Source organism: Melozone crissalis, unplaced genomic scaffold (assembly GCF_028551555.1).
Source record: "Melozone crissalis strain CALT ecotype California unplaced genomic scaffold, PUWL_Pcris_2 ptg000023l_1, whole genome shotgun sequence".
Classification (NCBI taxonomy): Eukaryota; Metazoa; Chordata; class Aves; order Passeriformes; family Passerellidae; genus Melozone; species Melozone crissalis.
The window spans coordinates 31090192-31113870 of record NW_026535801.1 but is presented as its reverse complement, the minus strand read 5'-3'; the positions used below and the strand labels follow the sequence as shown (position 1 = coordinate 31113870).

Genomic DNA, 23679 nt, shown 5'->3' with positions numbered 1-23679 from the left:
CACCAGCTGCAGCCCGGGGCTGGCACTCGTGGCCTCGCGCTCTGCAACGTCCCCAGTGTCACCACAGGCCTCCATGGGAACGTGGATGGGGCTCCAGGGTGGCTCTGGGCTTGTTTCACAGTTGGGAACTCCCATATGGTAGGGAAACATAGAGTTCTGGAAGACTGTGGGAGGAAGAGAGAAAAAAATCAGGGAAGACTCAATGTAGATACTGACTTACACCAATGTTTCTAAAAACTCTAAAAGAGATTAGCACAAAGCTGCTTGTGCTGCCTTAATTCAGACTTCTGCTGTCATGCAGCCCACATCACCACAGGCCATGCAGGACCACACAGACTCTCCTTAAAGCAAAGATTGTGCAAACACCCTGCTTGTAGCAACATGCTTCTTGAGCAAATCCTCAGCCCTTCCAAGAGCCATCTTAGCAGGCGTGCCCCACTGTCTCGTGACTGTACTGGCTTTGTTCAGTGACTGTACCTGGCTGTGTTCAGTGACTGCTGGTGTCCTACTGTAGGGAGGCACCTGCCTGAAGCAGGAAAAGCTCTGGTTCTGCTGGGCTGCTCTGCAGGCAAAGCAAGGTCTGTGGGTGCACTGGGTATCAAAGCCCACAGACTCAGAATTGCTGTTCCTGCACAGATCTTCCCTTCCCCCTCCTCCTTCACTACTCCTTTTGTGTTCCACAGGCTATAAACTGCCTATTTTTCTTTTGCCCCAAGGATATTCCAAGGGGTTTACCATCTCCCTCTAGCTTCCTATTAACATCCATTCTATTCTGCAGGAAACAATGACCTCGACTTCCAAAATTATGTGACATGCATCTGATTCAGCTCTGAGCAATTGACTGCAAGCTGTATTTGACCTTGAATTTTTTGCTTTGTTTGATAGAATTCTATTTCCACTGAAGAAAGATATTTTATGTACTTGAAACCCTGTCTCATTTTGCCAGCCATGTTTAATAAAAGGCATTCCCTCTTTCTATAAACCTTCCCTTGCTTGTATAATGTTTGCAGAAGTAGAGTATTGGGGTGTCATAGGGCTGAAACCCCAATAGCAGAGGTTATGCAAGACACAGGAACTGCCAGAGATGGGCCACTTAATTCTCCTTGTATTTCTTTTGTATAACATTCAGTCTTCTCAAGAGACAATGGAGAATTTGGGGCTGCCTGCTGTTTTTCACTACTTGTGTTTCTGGATTTGCAGAAACTTAATTTACTTAATGACCAAACTGTCCAACCTCCCAAGCATCCTGTGCACATTTCTGCTTGATGAGGAGACCTTTGCTAATTGCATGTGTGGCGTGCAGTCACTGGGTCCCCATTTCCCTTTGCTGACAAGGAAAGCAGCCCTGGACTGCACACTCCTCTCCTCTGCAGTGACTGTCAGACTTTGCAAACAGAGGCCTTTTTTTTTTTTACTTGCATACATGAATAATGAATGATTTGTTTTTCTGAAATTTGTTACATTTATTGAAATATTGCACTAAAGCATAGCTGTTTGAAAATTGAGTTCTCATAAATCATCCTGCCTTTTACGCCCTATTGTCTGCAAGAGATATGCACATGAATTTATAAGCCACAAAAATACTCAGATGGAAGCAGAATTTTCTGAGATGGGGAGTGAGGCTTATGCTGTTATTCTGCACTGCTCATAAAGGGACTGCACCACGACATGCATGGGAAATAAACTGAGAAATGTTTATGGGAATGGAGAAGTAACTCCACGACGTGTTTACAATTTCTGTAGGGGAGAAAAAATAAAAATTCTTCTGTTGTGGCTGTTCAGAAAAGCAGTTCTGTTTGTTGCTGGGAAAGCAATGCTTTCTAGGCTTTTGCTCCTGTAGGGAGCTTCAGCAGGAAATGAGTTACAACTTCTCATTCACACAGCATCACAGCATTGTAGGGTGGGAAGAGGCTCTGGAGATTATCCAGTCCAATCCCCTGCCCAGGCAGGGTCACCAGAGCAGGTGACACAGGGACGTGTCTGGCTGGGTTTGGAATGTCTCCAGGGAGGGAAACTCCACGGCTTCGCTGGGCAGCCTGTTCAAGTGCTCTGCCACCTTCAGTGTAAAGCAGCTTTTCCTCAAGCTGAGGCGAAACCTCTCGTGTGAGTTTATGGCCATTGCTCCCTGTTCTGTGGCTGGGCACACTGAAAAGCCTGGCAGCAACCTCTTGGCACCTGCCTTTGAGATGTTTGTACGTATTAATGGAGATCGCCTCTCCTCTGAATTACATTATAAAAGCGATGAAAACCTACGATGTATTCCAGAAATAACGCCGTTAACGTCTCTAGGGACACGGCACACCTATTTCTGCCAGCAGAGGGGCGTTTAGAACCAGCCCTGAAAACCGAGCGCTCAGGGCGCTGATCCCCGGCTGGGCCCCGCTCCCTGCCCCGCGGTACCGCCGCAGCTCCCGGGCCGGGCCGAACGGAGCCGAGCCGGCCCCGCGGTGTGAGGGGCGCGGGCGCTGCCGCGGCTGCGCGGAGCCGTCCCCGCCCGGCGCGCGGGAAGTCCCGCCCCGCGCCCGCCGAGCGCCGGCAGCGGGCGGGGCGCGGGAGCCGCGAGATGGCGGCGGCCGGGAGCGGCGGGAGCCGGGCGGACAACGGCTACGGCGGGCAGCAGGCGCGGCGCAGGAAGGGCCCGGGCGCCCTGGCCACGGGCTACCTCGTTATCTACAACGTGGTGATGACGGCGGGGTAAGGACCGGCCGGGGCCGCTCGCGGGGCTCCCCGGCCGGGGCCGCTCCCGGGGCGCGGGGCTGCGCTCGGCCGGGCTGCGGCCGCGGGTGGGTCCGGCGGGGCAGCGAGGGCAGGGCAGGGCAGGGCTGGGCAGCGAGGGCAGAGCAGGGAGCGGGGCCGGGCCGAGAGCAGCGGCCTCTCCCGCCGCCGCCGTGGCCGCGCTCCCGTCGCTCCCGAGCCCATGGGCTGCACCGCCCGGGGCCGGGTCTGTGCCCCTCGTGCTGTCGGCGGCCCTGCTCGCACTTCGGGTCAGGCTCAGGCGCACAGCCGAGCCCTCACTCGCCGCTCCTCGTGCTGGCGAGCGGCTCCTTCGCGTCCAGGCTCAGCTGCCTTGCCGCTGTCCCGGCTCTCGCCGTGCTCTGTGACCGTAACCCAGGCTGGGTGCCCGGGGTCCCTCAGCCTGTCCCTGCCTGGCCCGGGTGAGTCCCCGGCGAGCCCTCAGCGCTGCTCGCCCCGCCCCGCCTGTCCGGAGCGGGCTGTGCACAGCACGGTGTGGGTGCGGGTTCCCTGAAGCTGCCCGGCTCTAGCATTGACACGTTCATTGCTCTGCAGCAGCTCTCACATCCCGCTGGCCGTAGGTTCCTCACATCACCATGTCTGTGGTGTAGAGTCCAGCAGGTTTCACTAGAGGTGACCCTAAATACAGAGAATTTGTCCACAGCAGTAGTTAAAGGCAAAGGTCTTGAGCCCTGCAGGATTTCTCCGTAGACCCTTCAGCTGCTCTGTAATTTGAGGTTGGAAGCTGCTTTTGGGATGTGTGAGCTCCTGGACCAGCTTGGTGCTCTGCCCTTCCCCTGCATGGTGTAATGCAGTCTGGAGCAAGTTGGTGCTTGCTCAGGTGTTCTTAGATACAAAACTAAAAATAGTGACAACTGGGGACTCTCAAGAGAAAGGAGACTTTTTTTTCTTCTTTTTTTTTTTAAATTAATTTATAGCTGTCGCATCTCATTAGAATCCAGATAAAAATAAAACAGTCTTTTGAAAGATTGAGGATATTTGGGTGGGAGAAGAAAAGAGCCTTTAAAATGGATCCCAAATGGTGGTGTTTTCCATAGTGGAATAAACCCTGGCGGGTGAGGAGTTGAGCAGACAGAGTAGTGCCATGTTTGGAGGGAAGGTTAGTGTAGAATTAATATAGATACAATTCAATCAGGCAGTTGGACATGAAGATTCTAGCCTTTGCTGGTAGCAGCTGATCCTGTTTCAGCTTACAAGATATTTCCACTTGTGTGGGTCAGAGGTAGGGGGGCTGGCAGAGCTCGGTTCTTGTGAGGTGCTTGGTACACCCGTTACCCAACAGCTGTGTTACTGTGAGATGTGACTGAGCTGGTTGATGGCTCCATAGGATATTTGCAGGGTATTTCACTCAGAGGGCAAGGATAATTACCCACCAGTTTGATTTAAGTAATCTGTTGTTTCAGAAATAATTGCATGAGTAATACAACACGTTGCAGGCAGTCAGGAGAGCTTTTTAGTTTTGTTGTGGTGTCCCTGCACAATGTTAAGGAGTTCACCTCTGAACTCTTCTAAGAAATAAAAGCATTTCCCTGCTTATTTTGCTGCTCATATGCAATTCACTTGTGTTTATAAAAGATATAAAAAACCTGAGAGAGAAGCTGTGGTATAAATGGAAAGTTTTCTTTGTGGTCATGAACTTTCTGTCATGGCATGTGAGCTCCTGGGCGTGGGAAATTTCTATTTCTTCAAGAAAGAAGAACAAATAAAAAAAAATTGAGTGCTGGAAGCTCAGAAATAAATAGCATAAACCTCTATTTAGCTTTCTGTTGGCATATAAATCTTGATCACAGTGTTGTCCATTTTCTTGATTTACATCAAATCTCTTAGAAAATTCTACTCTTGGGTGGGATGTGATTTATAGTGCTTTAACATGAGCTGCTTTTTTCTGCAGAGGGCTGTGATTAAATGATTTCTGCAGTTTGGGGAGTTACCATATGAGTTCTGTGATCATGGTCATATCTCTGTGTTGTCTCTCACTTTTATTTCGGGGTAGGTCACCGAGGGCTCTCACTGATAATTCCTCTTCAAATGGATGAGGAGGCTGCACTTCCCCTGGACAGTGCTGAACTTCCACAATATACAGGATTGAGCTTAGGAAAAAAGCTCAGTTTGTTTCTTGTTATTGTGAAGCCTTTTAAAAAGGTAGTTTTTCTGGAGTTGGTTGACAGAAGCTCAGTTGTTCAGATGAGAAGATGGAAAGATTGATACACAACTGGTGGCACTGATTAGTTACTGACCTCCTGTCAGTCAGAGTGCTCAGACTTAGCTTCTCCAACTGCACTGCCTTGGAAAGAGAATTGTGAAAAGAAAAAACCAAAAAATTCAAGGTACCCAGGTGTTGAACTGATACTCTTACAGCAAGTGGGATTTTTTGGACGTGGTTTGTTTGGTTGGATTTCCAAAAGGCTTATAAACTAAAGCACACAACAACATTTTTGTGCAGTAAATAGGTACTAAAGTAAATGTTTTAAAACCATAGTTGCCTTAAGTATTAACTGTTTAAAATAGATCAAGTGACAGTTGAAAAATGTCAGCATAGCTACTGCATTTACTTTGCATTTATCTTGGCTCAGCTAAAGAAAACACAACTTACTCCAAAAATAATGGATCTTATTTCTAGTTTCATGCTGTAGCGCACGTAGTGTATGGATTCCTACATAAAAAACATACAGTGGTTTTTACAAGAGCAAAACAGTACAAAAAGCATGGGTACCTGTGGTACCATAGTAAGAGCTGCATGCACTTTTTTTTTTAGAAATATTTTTTTTTTTTTGTTTAGTAATGGGACAATCATGGTACAGCAGGGGATAACCAGGACTGCAGTTGGTTCTCAGCTGTATTGCTCAGGTTTTACTGCCCATGGTTCACAGCCTTAAGCTGCAGAAAGCTCTGCATCTTGCTCCTCTCGTGTTCAGGCAGACTCTTTCCCCATCACAGAGTGAAGCTGTGTAGTCATGCCTGGCCTGGCATGGGGAGCTCATTTCTGGAGGCAGAGATGCAGCATAGAAATGATTTTTCCTAAAAACTGTGCGTGACCAAAATCACTGGATAGTGCTGGCTGGGGAGATGAGGCATGCTGTTAGAGCTGAGTGTAAATGTTAGATAAGCTGCTTTAAAAGGTGATTATGTTTCTTATTTTTAGTCAAGTGCCATAACTGACTGGTACTTCTGGGTATAAGTAGCTGGTGGTGGTATAAACAATGATTTTAAAAAGGATTTCACTCAGCCAGGTCGATGGTAATGTAATAGCTTTTGAATGTGCAAGGGTTTACATTAATCAGTGCTGCTCAAAGAGTGTTCTGGGTTATGATTTTCATTGTCCATGTCTTCCCTGAGTGCTTGTTGAGAGTCAAAGTACACTTCTCCCTTTCAGGTGCACTCACTGCATAGCTCTGCTATATTCTCTTTCTTGTTACAGAACCTAAGTAAACTTTGCATAAGAAAATGCCTTTTTATGACCTGTGAGAGAACCAAGGGAGTTTACCTAAGGACCTGAGCACAAAGCTTGTCTATCAAGTCTGACCAAATTAAAGTAGAAAAACACTGTGTGTTCAGTATCCATTTTTCTTATTCTGGATTAATCAAAGAATGGTAATTGTCCAGTTTGGAGTTGACAGACAGGGTAAGAGTAATTTAATGAAGTGTAACTCCAGGTGGAGTTCAGTGTGTAGGTCAGAGAAATGAGCTTTCATGAGACAGTGGTGCCTTTTGCTGCCCTTCTAAACTTCTTGCCAAGTTCCATTTTCAGCTGATATTCCTTGGTTTCACCTTCTCCTGTTCCATTTTGTCTAGTCCTAGAAGGTGAAGAACTATTTAAGAATCACAGAAGCAGGACAGAGATACTAAAAGCTTCAGCACAAACCAGGCTCAGCTTTCAATTTCGTATGGATTCATGCTCTGATCTGTATCAAATGCTTTTTGAAGGATAGGAAATGGAATGGAAAGTACAGTCCTGCTGGAGTCAGTGGTCTGGCTCGAGGGTGGGGCAGAGCAAAAGGCTGGAGCTCCTCTGGGAGCTGTGGGATTCACCTGCCTCTGCTCAGGTGAGAATGGTAGGCAGGCACAGCCAAGAGCTGGCATCTTGTGCAACTGCAGAAATTGCTCAATTCAGCAGTTTCTCAACAAACATGGAAGATCAGGAAAACCAGAGAAACTTGACAGATGAGAAGAGTACAGTGTCAGCCTGTTCTGATTTCCTGCTCTAAAGAAGCGGCAGTTGGTGTTACAGGGCAGAATCACTAATACTGTGGTGCTTACTGGTTTATTCTGCACTGAAGTCCAAATACAAAATGAATCTGATTTATTCCTTGTAAACAGCAATCACTTGGCAAATGTTTGTCTTTTGGTTTCACAAGATGGCTTTAACTGAAATAACTTGTCACTCTGTAGAAAGGGAGGGCTTGTTTCTCTTTCCCATTTATCTTCCCCACTCCCCCTGCTTTTCTTTGGTGCAAGTCTTCCAGAAGTTAAGGCAGAAAGTAATTAGCTTTCTTTCAATTCTGCTAACAGATTTTGTTACAAACACAAACTTGGATGCCAGTTGCTTATTGTTGAAAAATCTTCAACAATAAGTAACTCTTGAACTTCACCGTGTGTTTCAAACAATTGTCACATTTGGGATAATATCTGCACATACTCTGCAATATCCAAGCAATGTGGTACTTGTAAGATTCTAATCTGCTGCAAATAAAGGGAATTTCTTCATCTCTTTTACAAAACCACAGCTACACATTTTTCCAAAGGGTGAAAACCATTGTGTAGTCAGTGGGTTTGCTACATGTCCACACATTGAGGTGAGCTGTTAGCAATGACACTTGGTTATTTACGCAAGGAGTTTGGAGGGAGATGGAGGTAAAACTGGGTGGCATTCAGAGTAATTGAGTGTTAGACAGCCAGGATGAGCCTGTCAGTGAAAGGTTTGGGGGCCCCTGTTAAGGATTGTTCTTGACCAACCAACCCCTTCTCTCCAGATTGCCAAAAGCAATTGGAAATAAAGCTCACTATAGATGCTATTTTCAAATGGTAAGTGTTTGATTGGAGTTGACCACTCACCTTGGATTTGTGGCTTGGCAAAGACTTGACTGAAGAATTTCTCATGCTGGGGGCAAGCACCAGCTCTGGACAGCTGTGGTAATCAGTGGAAGCTTCATCAGCCAGGATGAAAAATTTTTAGGTTTAAGTTCCCTAAAGGGAAAATCAGCAGGGTTAACAGGTCCCATTGTTCACATACAGTTGGAGTTACAAGGGCATGGCTTACATAGGCTCAGATGTGGTTAAAAAGGAAAACTGGGGTGGGAATGACCATGGCTGTCTTCAAGGCTTTAGCAAGCTCAGTTTCCTTGAAGTTATTCATCTATAACCATTTCTCATATATATATGCTCCCAGCTAAGCTGGATGACCTCTCATAGAGTCCAGGGGTTTACTTTGAACTGAACCAAAATGTTAAAATCCATTCCTTCTGAATCTTGTTTATGTCATACTGCTCTAAGCTGGTAATAGGTCTCTGACTAGCTGTCAGGGGTTTTCTGCTTAAACTGAGAAAATATGATGCCTATCTGCCATGAATACATTCCATAACTAATTAAACAGAGCTCACTGAAAAATAAATGGAGACATTAGAGAAATTGCTACCATGTTGGTGCTGAAAAATGCTTTTAAAATGCATCATCTTTCACTTGGGTAAATTTGTAGAAGATGCAAGTATTTGACATTTGCAGTGTTGCAGAATTAGTGTATTTCAGGACAGTTTTGCCTGTTGCTTTCTCAAGTATTGAAAGAGAGATTAAAGGTTTCTTTTAATTTATGCTTTGCTTAATGTCTCCTTTTGTCTCTGTTTCAGGTGGCTCGTTATTGCAGTCGGCCTAGTTCGGGCATATCTGGCTAAAGGCAGCTACCACAGCCTTTACTATTCAATAGAAAAGCCTCTGAAATTCTTCCAAACTGGAGCTTTGCTGGAGGTGGGTGTAGTCCTGTTCCCTGGCCTTACTAATATTTGCATGAATGTGTTGTATTTCTTACATTTACTTTCATTCTACTGAAGAGCTCACACAAAAGCTGAGTTTTCCTTTTAGCAAGAGGGAGTTTTACTGTCTGCTGTTTAGCTTGGGCAGCAGAGCTAAATATTAATCTTAATCATTGAAATGCAAATACTGAATCTTAAGCACTTGTAACAGAACTAAATGTGTGTCTGAATTGCTTAATTTGAAATGTTAGTGATTTGAATTTTTCTTTTTGTTCTAGATTCTGCACTGTGCACTTGGTAAGCTTGCAAATTTTCTGTTTACTATTTTTATAGAAGACTGAACTTTTAGCAATATATTAGCAAGAAAAATGTTACAGTCTGTGAATTGCAGAATTTACTGCTTGCATAACTTACTAATTTTTGTTTGAAAGACATTGCAGTTTTTAACTCCCTAATTTGAGAAGTCACAAAACAATTAAACAGTGCTTTAGCTCCTATCTGAATGTTCACTAGCCACTACTTAAAGATGGTGTTGAGGTTCCTAAAGCTGCAACTACAAATTTGGCGTTTTTCATCATTGTCCAGACAGCCACATAATGGAGAAGTTATGGGATTGTAGGTTCATAGTGAGTTCTGGGGGATGCTGCAATAACCAAGTGAGGTGTTGGGAGAGCTGGTGCTAGGAATGTGTCAGCAGAGGGCAGTCTGGTTCTATAGTTAATGAAGTAGTTCTGACCCTCCTGAATCATCCAGCTGCTCTGAAAATGTCTTGAGAAGGCATTTCATAAACTGCACAGATCACCCCAGGAAGGGAATGATCATATACAACTCAAATTAATGTAAAGGCTTCTCAGAGTAAACTGTGTCTATCACCTATTTGCCTGTGCTGCCAAGGCAGTTCTTCCAATGCAGTTTAATTTTACTAAATCTCAATTACTGTTTTTTACCAGAATAAACCATACTTTTAAAAAACTTGTCCAAAATTAATATTAAAATGTACCATTTTTAAGTTCTTATTTAACAAGTGGCAAGAAGCAGAAGTTAAATCTTGGAACACTGGAGAAAGAACTTTGCAGATAAAATGCTGGTTTTATCATCCTAAATCCATAATGCTTTGCTGTTTTCTCAGTTTATTTGAGGTGTGGATCCATTTAGCCCATGTGATCCTTAGTAACACAATTTAATATTAGAGAGAGCCATTAGGAGAAAGTGGCAACATTTTATGCTGTTTTTATTCTTTTTACTTTTATTCTTTTTATTCTTTTCTTTTTACTAACAAAACTCTTTTGCAAAAGACTGGTTTTCTTCTAAGTGGCTGTGGATTATATTTTTTTCTGTTAATGGAAGTGTTTGTCAGCTAAATAAAGTGAGGGGGGTTTGCACAGCTGGATGCACTGCTGCTGTCTGCTGCACTCCTACTGACTGTAGCACAAGTTCCTATGCAAGGAGAAACAGGAAATTTGCAGATTCCTTTGCCCCTGCTGAACTAATTGCTCTAACTAGAGCTGTAATTCTCTGTCAATAGAAAAGCTTATGTGTGACAGATGGCTGTGTGTATCAGCATAACTTTTCTCTCCACATCTTTTCAGTAGAATCTGAAATGTTAGCATCTGTGAGGCAAGTCCTTCAAAATACAAGGATTGATAGGGGAGTGTCTCTGTGAAGCGTGGTTGAGAGCAGGACTTTGACACATGGCAAAGATTTTAAAAATACAGAGCTGGAAAGGAGGTAACATGTAGTCCAGAGACCAAGACAGTGGGATAAAACTGAAGAAAACTATGTCTGTAGGATTTTCCTTTTTCCTCTCAAAGAAGCCAAAACATATCAATGAAAATAATTCAACTGAAACTTGCTTTTGACTTTTCTTACTCTTTCCTCCCATTTCATTTTCTCTTTGGTCCCTGTATGTTTTTGAGGCTGTTGTGTGGCTTGTGGTTTGCTTTAGCTTTACAAGCACTTTTTACTGTCTCTTAGGAGCTACACCTGCAATTTAGCCATTGGAAGAAAATAAAACTTTGGGATGCAAAGTTTAGAAATTTTGTGTAATCTTACAATCTAAAACTATTCCTGCTGTGACAGACCTGGCTGTGTAGGGTCCTTTCACTGACAGGTCAGTTGGAACTTGCTGGGAGAACCAGTGAATTCTGCTTGCTTGAGAAAATCTTCAAGTTGCCTCTGTACCTGCCAGTGCATCAACTGTTCCCTGGGGTTTTTCTTGTGGGTTTGGTTTTTTTGGTTGTTTTTTTTTTGGTTTGGGGGTTTTTCTGAGTTGTATTTCCAGGAAGGAGCTACAAACATTTCATCTATCGAAATATGGGCTAGATCAGTATTTCTGAGAAAGACTTATAATTTTTGATGGCTCTTTTTTTTACAGAGTATACAGTGCAAAGCATATTTATTGTCTTTACTTTTTAAATCACAGTAATGAAGAGTATCTTGGATATTGTAATCAAACAGGATTATTTGAAATTCTGTATCCCAGAAGCTGTTTGATTGGAATTATCTGATTGAGCTGTTCTGTGTATTGAGGAATGTGCTGTGATTGCAATGAGATCAATTACATTTGTTTGCATTTTGATGCAGAAAGCCTTGTCAGGGGATTGCACTGCATTGTGCTGTATAAACATACTGAAGGACTGACTTCAGATTTTCAAATTAAAAAAAAAATTATATGCTTTCCTTCCAGAAATTTCAAATAACTGGACTTTGGTTTAGCTGTGTTTTATTTCCCCACCCCTACCCCCTGCCTTGTTAATCAGGCATATTTACTAATTGCAAAATATCTTCCAGGCATTGTCCCCTCTTCTGTTGTTCTGACTGCTTTCCAAGTGATGTCAAGGGTTTTCCTGACATGGGCAGTAACACATAGTGTAAAAGAGGTAAGTCAAGATACAAATTGATAGAAAAGCTATTGATCCATGCTGAAAAGCAAGTGTTGATTGCTGTCTTATTGTCCTTAAAATGTCTTCTGTTTGTATCCCACCATGGGAAATTGTTCACATGAATTTCTGTGGATCAAAAGAAATAAAAATAGATCTGATGTCATCTTTTGTTAACAGTCAAACAGAGCGAGGTCTGATTCTGTCCCTGTGAGACATCTGGCTCCTGGATAGATTCTGCAGTCCTTACTGACAGGCAAAAGCTTCCAGTGTGTGACACAGAACACAGAATTTGGTACAGCCTTGTAGTGTTCATCTCACATATATCATTAAAAGCAAAATCTCACTGCCCTCCTGCATATGCAGTTCAGTTCCTGTGGCACCTGAAACTCCCCCTCAGTTGTTTGTGCACAGCACTGCTCCATGCTCTCCATTGCCACTCTCCAGGATAATCTTTCTTCTGTCCTTCATCAATTTTCTTATATTCAAATGTAGGTAAATTTTGGGGACTGAGTGTTTTTCTCACTGCTCACCACACCAAACAGTGCTGTACTTTAGGCAGATCTCTTTAGAACCTTTTGGAAGCCCTGTGTTTTGAAGATTATTCCTGACAGCTGTTTTAAAATCTAGATATGCTTTAATTGGTACAGGTTATGGTGACTGACTCATGTCATCTGAATCCTTGTAGTAGCCCAAATATGCTGCATCTCTGCTGTAGCCAACTAATTTTACTGGTTTTCTTCTCATTAAAGAAAGAAATTAGTGTCAGCATGGGTGCCTGAAATAAGTGACAGTCATTTTATGCATAAGATTATTTGTGACTTGAATGGAGAATGTCTTAAGGAACTTGTCTTACTGCAAAGTCTTGAGGGAAGCTGCTTTCTCTTCCTTCCTCCAAACCTGCTATCAGAGCATCCATGCACATGTAGAGTAACATAAGTCACTGTAGTTCCCAGCAATTATCAGTCCTTTCTGGTATTGTGATGCTTGTTCATGTGAAGCTTTAGTTTCATACTACTTAAAGTGGAGGAATGTTATTTTTCTCAATAAACATAAAACCTATTTTCTAATGGACTTCCCTATTGGTGCACATTAATGTAATCTGGCCTCTGTTTAACTCACCAGAAATAAGTACTAGGTTTTGATAAAAAAAAAAAAACAAACATAATCTCAAGATGTTAGATTTTATATATATTTATAAAATGCTTACAGTAAATACTTTTTGAGTTTTGCTTGTTATCTATATGATTTTGGGATATCTGGTGCTTCATAAAAAACAGTGATAATCTGTTTTTATGAATTGTCTCCTGGTTTTGAAGTAACCCAAACATTAAAGGTTACATTGGAAGGATTAGAATTATTCCATGTGTTGTCTGTTAGACACCAAAGAAAAACCTGTAATGTGATTGTGGGTTAGGTTTTTTTGAAGCTTATGCCCACATTCTCACCAGAGAAAATTGACAAAATGGGAGAAATGAGTATAGCCAAATATTTGACTTTTAAGAAGGATTCTTTCAACAATATTCCATGCAGATTTTTTTCCCGCACCTAGGTGGTCTTCTGGTTAAAGTCTTGCAAAAGACTGTATTGTGTTACTTTTTTAATGTCTTAGAGAGTGGGTATGAGAATGACTTGGATAAGGAACCCTGTGATGAATTTCTGACCTATGACTTAGAGCCAATAAATCAAATAAGAGGCTGTGTTTGCTCCCTCCCCTTGCCCCGACCAGGGAGCTGCAGGCTCACCTGGGGAGATGTTTTGCGAGTGTCACAAGTGTTCTACTTTCTCTAAAGGGCTGTCTGCACAAGTGAGCTCCATGGTGAAGGCCAGGATTAAATTCTCACACAGCTTTGTGGAACTTGTAAGCAATGCAGTTGCATGATGAGGTCCTTGTAAAACAAACTGCAGTTTTCCTCTTTAACTTTTTGAATGAGACTTATTCAGTATCTTGCTTTTCCAGACTGTTTTCATATATAATACAGCTAAAAGAAGAAATGTGTATTGCATCCCTCCTTCTGTCAGGATACACTTTTGGAAATGTGATGTGATTTGAAGCATGCTTCTTGCCACTAACATGTTTGTGCTTTTTGTGGACTTCAGTGCTGCTGCGTTGTTAAACTCAATATGAAGTTATTCACAATAAATGTTAAAGCATGGCAATGTTAAAGCACTGCACACTGAGATTCTCCTCACCTGCACTGTGGGAGCAGTTGTTGGTGTTGTGGAGGAGGGCCTGGCACATATCAGTGCTGGCCATTATGTCAGAGAGGAGCCAGTTCAGTGAATTTTACTGTTTCCCCTGCAAAGGAGGGCAGAGAACAAACAGCCTGGTGTGAAGGGCGGGGAAAATGTAGGCATAGGAGAACAGAAAGTGCCCTTCAGCTCAAAAGAGGTCTTTTGGAATTTGTGTGAGCAGTGAGATCATCTGGTGACATCATGGCAGGCCTTTGTGGAGTTCCATTCTGATAGATAATTCTGCACCCAGTTCTGATGGGTAATTAAAAAAAGGTGTCAGCAGGCATATATTGCTTATCCCATTGGGCTCAGTTACTGATGGGTTGCAAATAAGTGTAATTTATATTTAGAGGAACTTTTGTAGAACACACAGGCAAGAGATGCTGTGAAAACATCATTTAAAGCATGTAGAATTGGTAATTGGGACTCTAGTAACTGCAGTGGGGAATTGATATCTTCTATCAGTAGTAAAGCATACTTACTTAAAAGAGGGAAGGACATCTTAACTTAGGATATTTAGGACTAAGTTGTTGTAAAAAGTCCATGATGGAAGGGTCAGAAGTCTGAATGGCTGAGTACAGTTGAAAAACCTGACTCATCATTGCTTTACATCTATGTAAAATTAAAGCAATACCATACAACACAATAGTCTGTCAGGCCGCTTGTGCCTACTGTGAAGCTTCCCTTTTTTTCCCCTGAATTTTATGTTTTATTTTTTAATTACTGCACCAGAGAACCAGCTCTTTGGAGAGAGACATGCTGTTCCAATATTTTCCATCATTACACTTGCATAGTGCTGCTGGTTTTGCTCTTCTGCATTGGATTGCTTAATTATGTGTTTAGCTGAAATTTTCTGCAAATTTGTCAAACTGTTTCTCTTAATGTAGAGAGATTTCCCTTTCCAATCTTAAGGAGAACATTAAAAACCTCTCAGGCTTTATTTTGTCAACTCCCAGTTCTCATCTTTGCATCTTAAAAGACAGTGGTTTCTTTTATATTTCAGCAAACATTGTTGGCTATTCACAGTATTTAAGAAAAGCTGAAATATATCCAGGACTTTCCTTGATGATATGTTGGCTTGAAACACATGCCAGAAATTATGCCTGTTGTTTGATTGACCCCTATTAAAAGAGTTGGATAATAAGGTGTAAATAAAGTTTTGACTTGTGTCTAAGACTTCCATGAAAGACTGGCATGAAGAAAGTAGGGGAAGAAGAATTGAATTCTCAGGGAGCATTGGCCTGAGTGGTTATTGTGTATTTCTGTCTTCAACCTGGAGGAGGAATGATGCAAATGCAGCATTAGCAGTGGCTAAAAGAGTAAGGACTCCTGAAAAATTGTTTTTCCTTAGATAGGGAGACAAGCTATGAAGGCCCAATCAGTGATTCTTGAAGTGACCTGACAGGGTTGTGTGTTTCATAATGGGGTGAACTGTTTTAATAACTTAAATACCAAGGAGAGGGGGAGACCAGACCTTGGAGGCAGTGTTGGAGATGTCATGTGATAGAACTGGACTGTAACTGCTGTAATTTCCACTTCCATGTGTATGATTCACTGGTAGCACCCCAGTTTCTTGTCCTTGCTCATATCCTTGGATGCTACTGCAAAACCCAAACTCTTGGGTTTTGACTTTTCCCATTTCCATAGCTAGGGAAAGAAGTGGGATTTAAAGCACAGGTTGAAGCCTGGGACTCACAGGTTTGGGTGAACTCATCACGAAGCTGCTACTCCCGAGCTGGCCAGAAGATGCAGCTCTGGAGTGCTTGTCAAGCACGTTCCTCCTCAGGAGCAGCAGCATCTGCTCACTTTTCCCTGCTGAGAACTAGGAACTTATAATGCAGACCTCAAACAGGATTAGGATCCTGCAGCAATGTCTAAAAATAGATTGGGTCTCTTCTCTGAAAATCTTCAAATAATTTTTGGATTTTGCTCTTTTATGATGATGTAAGGGAGATTAATATATAAACAAATTGTCAGAATGCGGGAAAAGAATAAGATGCTTTTGCTGCAAAATGCAGTGAAAGTGACCTGAAATGTTACAGGCTGCAGAACATAGATTTACAGCACAATACTGATTACCAGCAGCTCTGCATTCCAGGATAGCTCAAAATTTCTGTATAAATTTTTCTGGGTTTTGCAGTGTGTAACAAAGCTTTTTCTGGGTAATTCCCTTGGAAAAAATTTCCCTTTTCTTACCCAAGAGTATATTATCAGTCCCCTCCTATTAAGAAAATTCTGATTGTCCACATATACACACACACATATATATATATAAATATATATATATATGTGTCTGTGTGTGTATATATATTATATTCTTCATCCTTTTTTTTTCTGTTGGTTTCTATTTTGTCCAAGATGAATAGAGTGCACCACCCACATCTCCTGACTTCCTTTTCCCTTTTTTCAAGAATTGGAGGAAAAGAGAAAATATGGGCCCATGTGGTTGGGCTCTTTTCGTTCCCACTGTCCACTGAATTTGGGCTCAAGGTGTTCACACAGCTGGGAATTCTGTTGAAGAGTAGAGGGAGAAGGCTGAATTAAAATCATGTTTGGTCCCTGAAGAGTTAGTTCTGGGGTTTGTGACTCCACATATACTTGAGATCCATCAGGAACTTGAACCTTATAATGATGCTCCATAATCTGATCAATATAACTCTTCATTTTAAAGTACATGCTTTTGAGGATTTACCTTATAAATATCACAGACAAAGGCAGTTTATTACAGAATGTTTTGGGCTTGAAGGGGCCCACAAGGATCACTGAGTCAGCTCCTAAATGATCCCATGCAGGGATCAAGCCCACAAGCTTGGCATTATTAGCACCATGCTCAGAGCAGCTGAGCTGATCTCAGGGTTAAAATGTGGAGTTGCAGCTGCTTCACTGATGTGTGAGTGACATAAAAGCTCCAAGAGGTGTAAAGCAGTGAAACGTGATACTGCCTTGAGTGTAACATTAGAGGAACTGTGCTAGTTACAATAAGCAGAAAATGGAGCAAGGAACAGTGAATCAGGTGCCTGTCAAGCTTACCTGAGGTGAGACAATCTGAGCATGGTTCTTCTCTCCTGCCAGCCTGAGATCTGGTGTTAGCTGTTCTGCTGCTGCTCAAAAGTAGCACCCAGTTTCTGGCCAGAAAAGGAAAACAGTGCTTCTGCTCAGAAGCACCATGAGCTGGTATCAGAATATTAAGTGTATACCAAGTATCAGGTGTTAGACCATTCTTTCTGCACTAGGAGACAGTCATAGGACTGAAATAGAAACTGGCACTTTATAGAATGGGAAAAGTTAAGAATTATTCTCAGCATTTCAGGATTTCTTCTACCAGTTTACCTTGCTCAGAATATGAGAGCTGAAGTTAACTGATCATGAAGCAGAGCTATTCTTAAGCAACTAGAAAAATACAGAGCATGATAAGAAGGGTTTTTTACTGTTGTTACTAATGTTGCTTTTAAGCTCATTCTTGGAGTCTGTTCTCTAAAATGATGCAGTAAAGTAACCCACAGGAATTGATTTCTGTGAGGTTTCCTTGGGTCTGGTGAATAACTGGTAATGCTCAAGCTCATACAAAGCCTTTTCTCTGTTCTCACAGGTACAAAGTGAAGACAGTGTCCTCTTGTTTGTAGTAGCCTGGACAATCACCGAGATCATCCGTTACTCTTTTTACACCTTTAGCTTGTTAAACCATCTCCCTTATCTCATCAAATGGGCCAGGTCGGTAGCATGGTAAAAGTAACAGCCTTAAAGCACTGATCTGACAGGGATATTTATCTTGTAAAGTAGTTGCAGTGCAAAAAAATTAGATTCTGCCTTCAGGTAATTGCCCTGTTTGTGAACGTGGCTGCCTAGCTTCTTTCTAGCAGATTTTTGGGTTACAAAGATTTATTACGTTGCAAGCTGAAAGAGGCATTTGTCTGAACTCATTTTCAAAATAATTATTTGTCAGAAACTGATATGTAACAGTAGGGGATGGCAGTAAGTAAACTGACATTTAGCAGTAGTTCTTGAATGCAGTGGTTGTCATTGAAATAGCATTTAAGCTCATTGATTAACATCAACTATATTTGACCCCGTTTTAAGTAGTAAAATTACTTCTACCAAAGAGTTCAGAAATCAAATTAACAAAGTGTGTATGTGTGGAGAATAGCTTTAAAGATAATTTGTAGATTGTCATATAAAATCTTTAAGTATTTCCAAATGATTGCTGATCTGAATACTCACCTTGCAATAGTGCTCATACCTTGCCATGCTCTAATCAAATAAGATCTAAGAAAAAGAAATACTGAGTGGAGAATTCAAAATTTGAATATCTCTAATATCATTTAACAAATATTTTGTCAGAGTTTGTCATAACTTTTAATTCTTTCTGTGTTTCATTCTAGGTACACTTTGTTTATAGTATTGTATCCAATGGGAGTCTCAGGTGAATTACTCACAATATATGCTGCATTACCCTTCGTCAGGCAGTCTGGCTTGTATTCCATTAGTTTACCTAACAAGTACAATTTTTCATTTGACTACTATACATTCCTGATCCTGGTCATGATCTCTTACATTCCAAGTAAGTATGAGTTTGTTAGGTTTCTTAGTATTAACAGCTGTTCTGGGAAAAGTAAACAATTATGGGATTAACATACATAGGAGTAACCAATTTAGCCTGCTGATGACCTTGTTTAATTTTTGCATGGTTCCCAAAGGTTTCTCATGGAAATTTCAGCTTTTGCTGTTTGTGTATGTATGTTTTCCACCCCCTCCTTTGTTGTTTTGCAAACATGCTGTTTACCATAGTTTTAGAAATAAAAAGAGAAAAATCTCTGGATAGACAGAGATGAAAGAGGCACTGATGTGTATAAAATGCCTTAGAGCCTGAAAAAGTGACAGTAGAATTACAAAAAATCAAACAAATCTGGAAATCTTTCTGCCCTGCAGTCTGTTTTCTTTGTGTTGTGTGCATGCAGTTAAGGCAGCTTTTGTCATCTGCTTCCACATTTAGAGTTAAATAAGGCATTTTGCATTTTACTAAAAATGTGATTTCGCTAGCAGAAAAATTAATAGTACCTGAAGCCTAAGAACAATATCAGTTCATCTCTTTAGAGTGTAAAGGCAATAGATAATTTAGGCAAAAAGTGGATTAGCACATCCTGTAATAGAGGATTGGTGAATTGACCATGTACTGTGCATCTTGCAGGCCTCTCTTAACTCTTTATTGACTTGGGTGTGTTTTCTCCTCAGTCTTCCCTCAGCTCTATTTCCACATGCTGCATCAGAGGCGGAAGGTTCTCTCCCACACTGAGGAACACAAGAAGCCGGAGTAATTCCAACTCTTTTTCAGAACTTTTCAAACATCAAAATGCTGCAGTTTTTCAATACCCAGCACATTTGTAAAGAGTATACCAAGATAAGTCAGAGGTAAAAGACCAGTAATTTAGCAAGAATAACTAATAAATCTGTTTTCAGTGAAATTCCAGGATGTCAAACATTGAAATAATTTCAGCTTGCAGTGCTTCGGAAAACTTAAACTTTATATGGCTTGGCAGTTAACCTTTTCCTTAAATGATGTGCTAAATGGTTTTCATTTATTACTAAATGCCTGAAGGTTGCAGTATGAGTGATGAAGTTGTACCCACTAAATGCCTGAATTGGGATTATATTACTGATACCTCCTTTTTTAAGTGCTTGACTGCATGCCAGAAACTGTATGTATTGCTGGGAAAGCAAACAATATGCTCTGGAATATTTCAGGATAATGTCAGAGACTTCAGTGGAGAATGTAATCTGGGCAAAGTATTTGAATTTAGAAAGGTAGGTTGTGTATTTAAAGGTGATGGGAACAAGAACAAGAAACCAATTACGGAAAATGAGGGGAATGTGGTTCTTTAGGAATTTAAACAGTGTCTGACCAGAGTGTGCTCTCTGAAGATCTTGTTTAAGCTGATCACTCAAATGCTAATATTAATTCAGAGACTGCAGTTCTTACCCAAAACATTAAAACTACCCCAAGTACTGCATCCCTGAATACTTTTTTACATATTAAAAAAATAAATAATACTAACTGTAATACTTCAGTGGTATCAGTAATGAATCTAAAGAATATAAGGAGGTAGTTCACCCAGAAACAGGTGCAGTTCTCCCTTTTTTACTATAAATTATCATCTCTAGTCATTGTTTGTGATACTCATCTTTCAGTGCTGAGGTCTGCTTGGTCTTCTGTGTTTGGGAGCCTTGTTCCTTAGCCTGACTTTTCTCAAGTGACTGAGGTCATCACTCTGGCACTTCCAAGCAGGCAGTTCCAGGCACTCAGCTTCTGAAGTGTTGCAAAGTCATAATCTGCAGAGCAAATTCTCACGTGTTACTCGCTGCCTTTGCCTGGAGGACAAGCCACCCTCGTCTGCTCTTTGGAAAGAGTAGAAGGCCACAAGAAGTTACATTCTCCTAGGTGCTTTCTCAGGTTCTTAGGCTTTACCTTTCCTTGGAAGGTAAAAGGAAAAGGAAGGAGCTGAGAAAGGCTTGTGGTGAGGCAGAAAGCATTAGTGCTGTGTGAGCTGGGCCCAAGCCTAGAAGAAACTTCTGATTGGGAGCAACAGGGTGGGGAATGAAGGGAGCAAAAGGAGAAGGTAAATGAATGGATATCCAGGCAGAGACAAAAGGAAATGTAGGTTATGGCTTTGCTCTGTTAGGAATTGATGGCCAGACAGTCCTGTCTGCAGCCAGTGGGAGTCACTAGACATGTGAGCCTCTCTGGCTTCCCTCTGGTCATGATTCAGTGCACAGCTGAGGTGTGACCCTCCCATGCTGCCTGCAGTGCTGCCTCATGCTGGGCCTGCCAGCACTCCCCTGCACATGGCCTGGTTGTGTTTGACACATCCCAGCTCATCTAAACACAGCTGGGAGGTACTGAGAACACAGGCTCTCTGTTCTAGCAGTTGGGAAGAGCTGGATTTACAGTTATCATATACAGTTATTATATACAGTTATTCAGATTTATGCTTGTCAGAGCAATATTAAAAAAAACCAAACTTGTTATTTTTCAGTGATTTTTCTTTGGCTCCATCAAAAAGACTGAATTTCCCTGTCTCTGACTATACAGAGCCTTTCCTGTTCAACACAAACAGGATTATTATAGGCAGAGAAAGGACAAGGGACAATAATAATCTTTGTTCTATTTTCAACATTTTGGAGCCAGTTATTGACTGGATTATAAAACACAGGAGGTTGTAGCAAGTTGGGTGTTGGTCTTTTCTCCCAAGGTACAAGCAATAGGACTAGAGCCTACTGCCTCTTGTTGTGCCAAGGAAGGTCTAGATGGGATATTAGGGAAAATTTCTTCATGGAAAGAAATGTCAGGCATTGCAACAAGCTGCCCAGGGAAGTGATAGAGTCACCATCCTTGAAGGTATTTAAAATACCTGAAGATTGGTGCATAAGGATGAGGTTTACTGGGATTTTGCAGTGTTAGGATGATGGTTGGACTCAATCTTAGAGGTCTTTTCCAACCCAAACAATTCTGTGATTGTATTACTATGGCCATATACAACCTCAAAATGGTTTTGGATTCAAAGATGCAAAAATTCAATTAATTTATGCATTAGGTTATGTGCTTTGTTGTAGTGATCTGAGAAATGTTACATTATTCTGAAGTCATTGTTTGAAAGTGTGAACTTCCACCTCTGGACAAAAATCTCCTTTTGCTTCTACTTGCTATTAAAGAAATTAATGTCAATATTTCTGAAGGATGTAATCTAAAAGATCTGATTTCCTGATGTACTTAGGTTACTGGATATTGTCAATGCTCAGCTCCTGAACTTTTCTTAATTTGATTTCTGTGCCCAAGTAAAAGATTTGGTTTCAAATTTGTTGGTCCAATTTGGAGATAAAAAATGGCTGTGTAATATTCCTGCATGAAACAAGCTCCAGGCTCTGTTGATGAGAAAGATACAGAACAGATCTACACAGATAGCACTGGCACCATGGAAAAGCAGAGCAAGCTGCCAGTAGTGAGAAAACTTCTACAACCAACACCTTTGCTGAATAGGCTGTACTATGGAATATTAACTTTAATTGAAAGTATCCCGTTTATGACAAAAATGCAAATAAACTATGGCCTTTTAAAATAAAATGGAGTTACTTTTCCTTTCAGAAGAAAAAGTAGTTGCATTGTCAGTCAGAATTCTTTCCGGCAAAGATGGTTTATGGATTATATTCTGAAGTCTGAATGTGCAGTTAGTGTGTTCAAAAATTCAGTGCTTTATGTTGCAGTGCTTTTTCAAGTTAAACTTCCATGGAAATCACTGGAAGGTGATCTTGAGAGAGAACTGTAGTGTGATACCTTAAAACTGTTTGGGTTGTTCCCTAATACTGATTTTGCTGACACATGTGGGGTTTCTTCTCCTCATAAGAGAAGAAGTTTCCCCTCATCTGTCACTGAAATTGTGGTTTCTTGAGCTCTATAACAGAAGCTTTGATTGGTACTGTGTCACAAGTGCAGAGGGGTTTATTTTCCCCACAGACTGTTTACTTGGCTTGCATGTTCTCTCTCAGCCTCTCCAGACCAGCAGGCCCCCCTGCTTTGGTGCTGTTGTGTGCACTGGTTCAGTTGACAGCACTTTCTGTTCTACCATGCCAGCTCTGACTTAGTCACTACTCTCCAAAAGACCAAGGTTTTCACCAGTGTGTGCTTTACAACTGGAATTGTAGAAATGTTCATATTTGTAAATTACAGTAAGAATGCAGGTTACAGTGCAGGTAAATCGTAATTTTTCACAATGTGATGTTTTTATCAGAGGGTTTTTTTCTTATCATTATGAAGGTTGGCATTTGTGTGGACCAATCTGCAGTGTCATTTTAAAACTTATCTTTCAGCTTAAAATTTTCATGAGTATACATCAAATCATATATTTTGATGTATATGTCAGTGAAACTTGGGTGAAAACTATATACAGTCATTTTTGTATTTTTTTCTATGTTGTGAAGAATAAAATTGTAATTTTATAAGTCTGATTCACTAAGATTATTATAAGTTAAATGTATTTTTTGTATATTTAGGAATCTGATATTACCTGGAGCTCTGAAAGACTTAAGCATAGATTTTTTTATGCATGGTTGAAAGATATTTCAACTTGATAATGCAGTGAAATGGTTTGTATGCTAAAATACTAGTCTGTGTTGTTGCCTTGTGCAGTTGATTCTGTGCTCTCTGCCTGGATTTGGCCTACTGAACAGTGATACTAATTGCTATAATCCAAATAAAATAATTCTGAACAAAATATGTTGTATTGTTACTGTTTAAGGAACAAAAGCAGATACTTTGCAAGTGTGAGTTGGGGCTGTATTTTTATTCGTTTGTATACAATGTGTATCTTTTAATTTACAAGTTCTTTTAGCATAGGTAGCTCTGGAGCTCAGACAAAAGAAATAAGAAACTTCATATTGTTATTAATGCTCTGCTTTCCACATTGAAAAGAAGTGCTCATAACAACACCTTGAACTGACTATGTCAACACTCAGAACTCCCTGAAGGATCCTCAATTGAGTGTGAGCTCTTTGTTCTCCTGCTGTTATCTGTACTCAATGCTGATGGTTTCCTTCAAAAACAATATTGAGTATTATAAATATAGTGGAATGCTAAACTAATGCAACAGAATACTTCAGAGTTCATCTACTAAATATAATATGTCTGCTACCACGGCAACGTTTTTAGCATTTTTAACACTTCCTGAGAGAGATTTAAAAACTGTGTCTAGATGACATTAATGCCCATAAATAACAAGTTATAATCCTCTAAAAGGAACTGAGTGGTAGCTGCAGAGTGAGTGCTATTATTCCAGGCATATGCTTGTCATAAGATTGCACAA

At 41.1% G+C, this 23679-nt stretch overlaps 1 protein-coding gene across 1 annotated transcript; it reads left to right on the top strand.

The window, feature by feature from the left end:
* The first annotated feature begins 2563 nt into the window (after positions 1-2563).
* Positions 2564-21984, top strand: HACD2 (3-hydroxyacyl-CoA dehydratase 2). The gene is made up of 7 exons (XM_054277775.1): positions 2564-2694; positions 8595-8712; positions 8996-9014; positions 11508-11596; positions 17421-17542; positions 18211-18389; positions 19061-21984. The coding sequence occupies exons 1-7, from the start codon at positions 2564-2566 to the stop codon at positions 19141-19143; spliced, it is 741 nt and encodes a 246-aa protein (XP_054133750.1). The 3' UTR covers positions 19144-21984.
* Positions 21985-23679: the final 1695 nt, after the last annotated feature.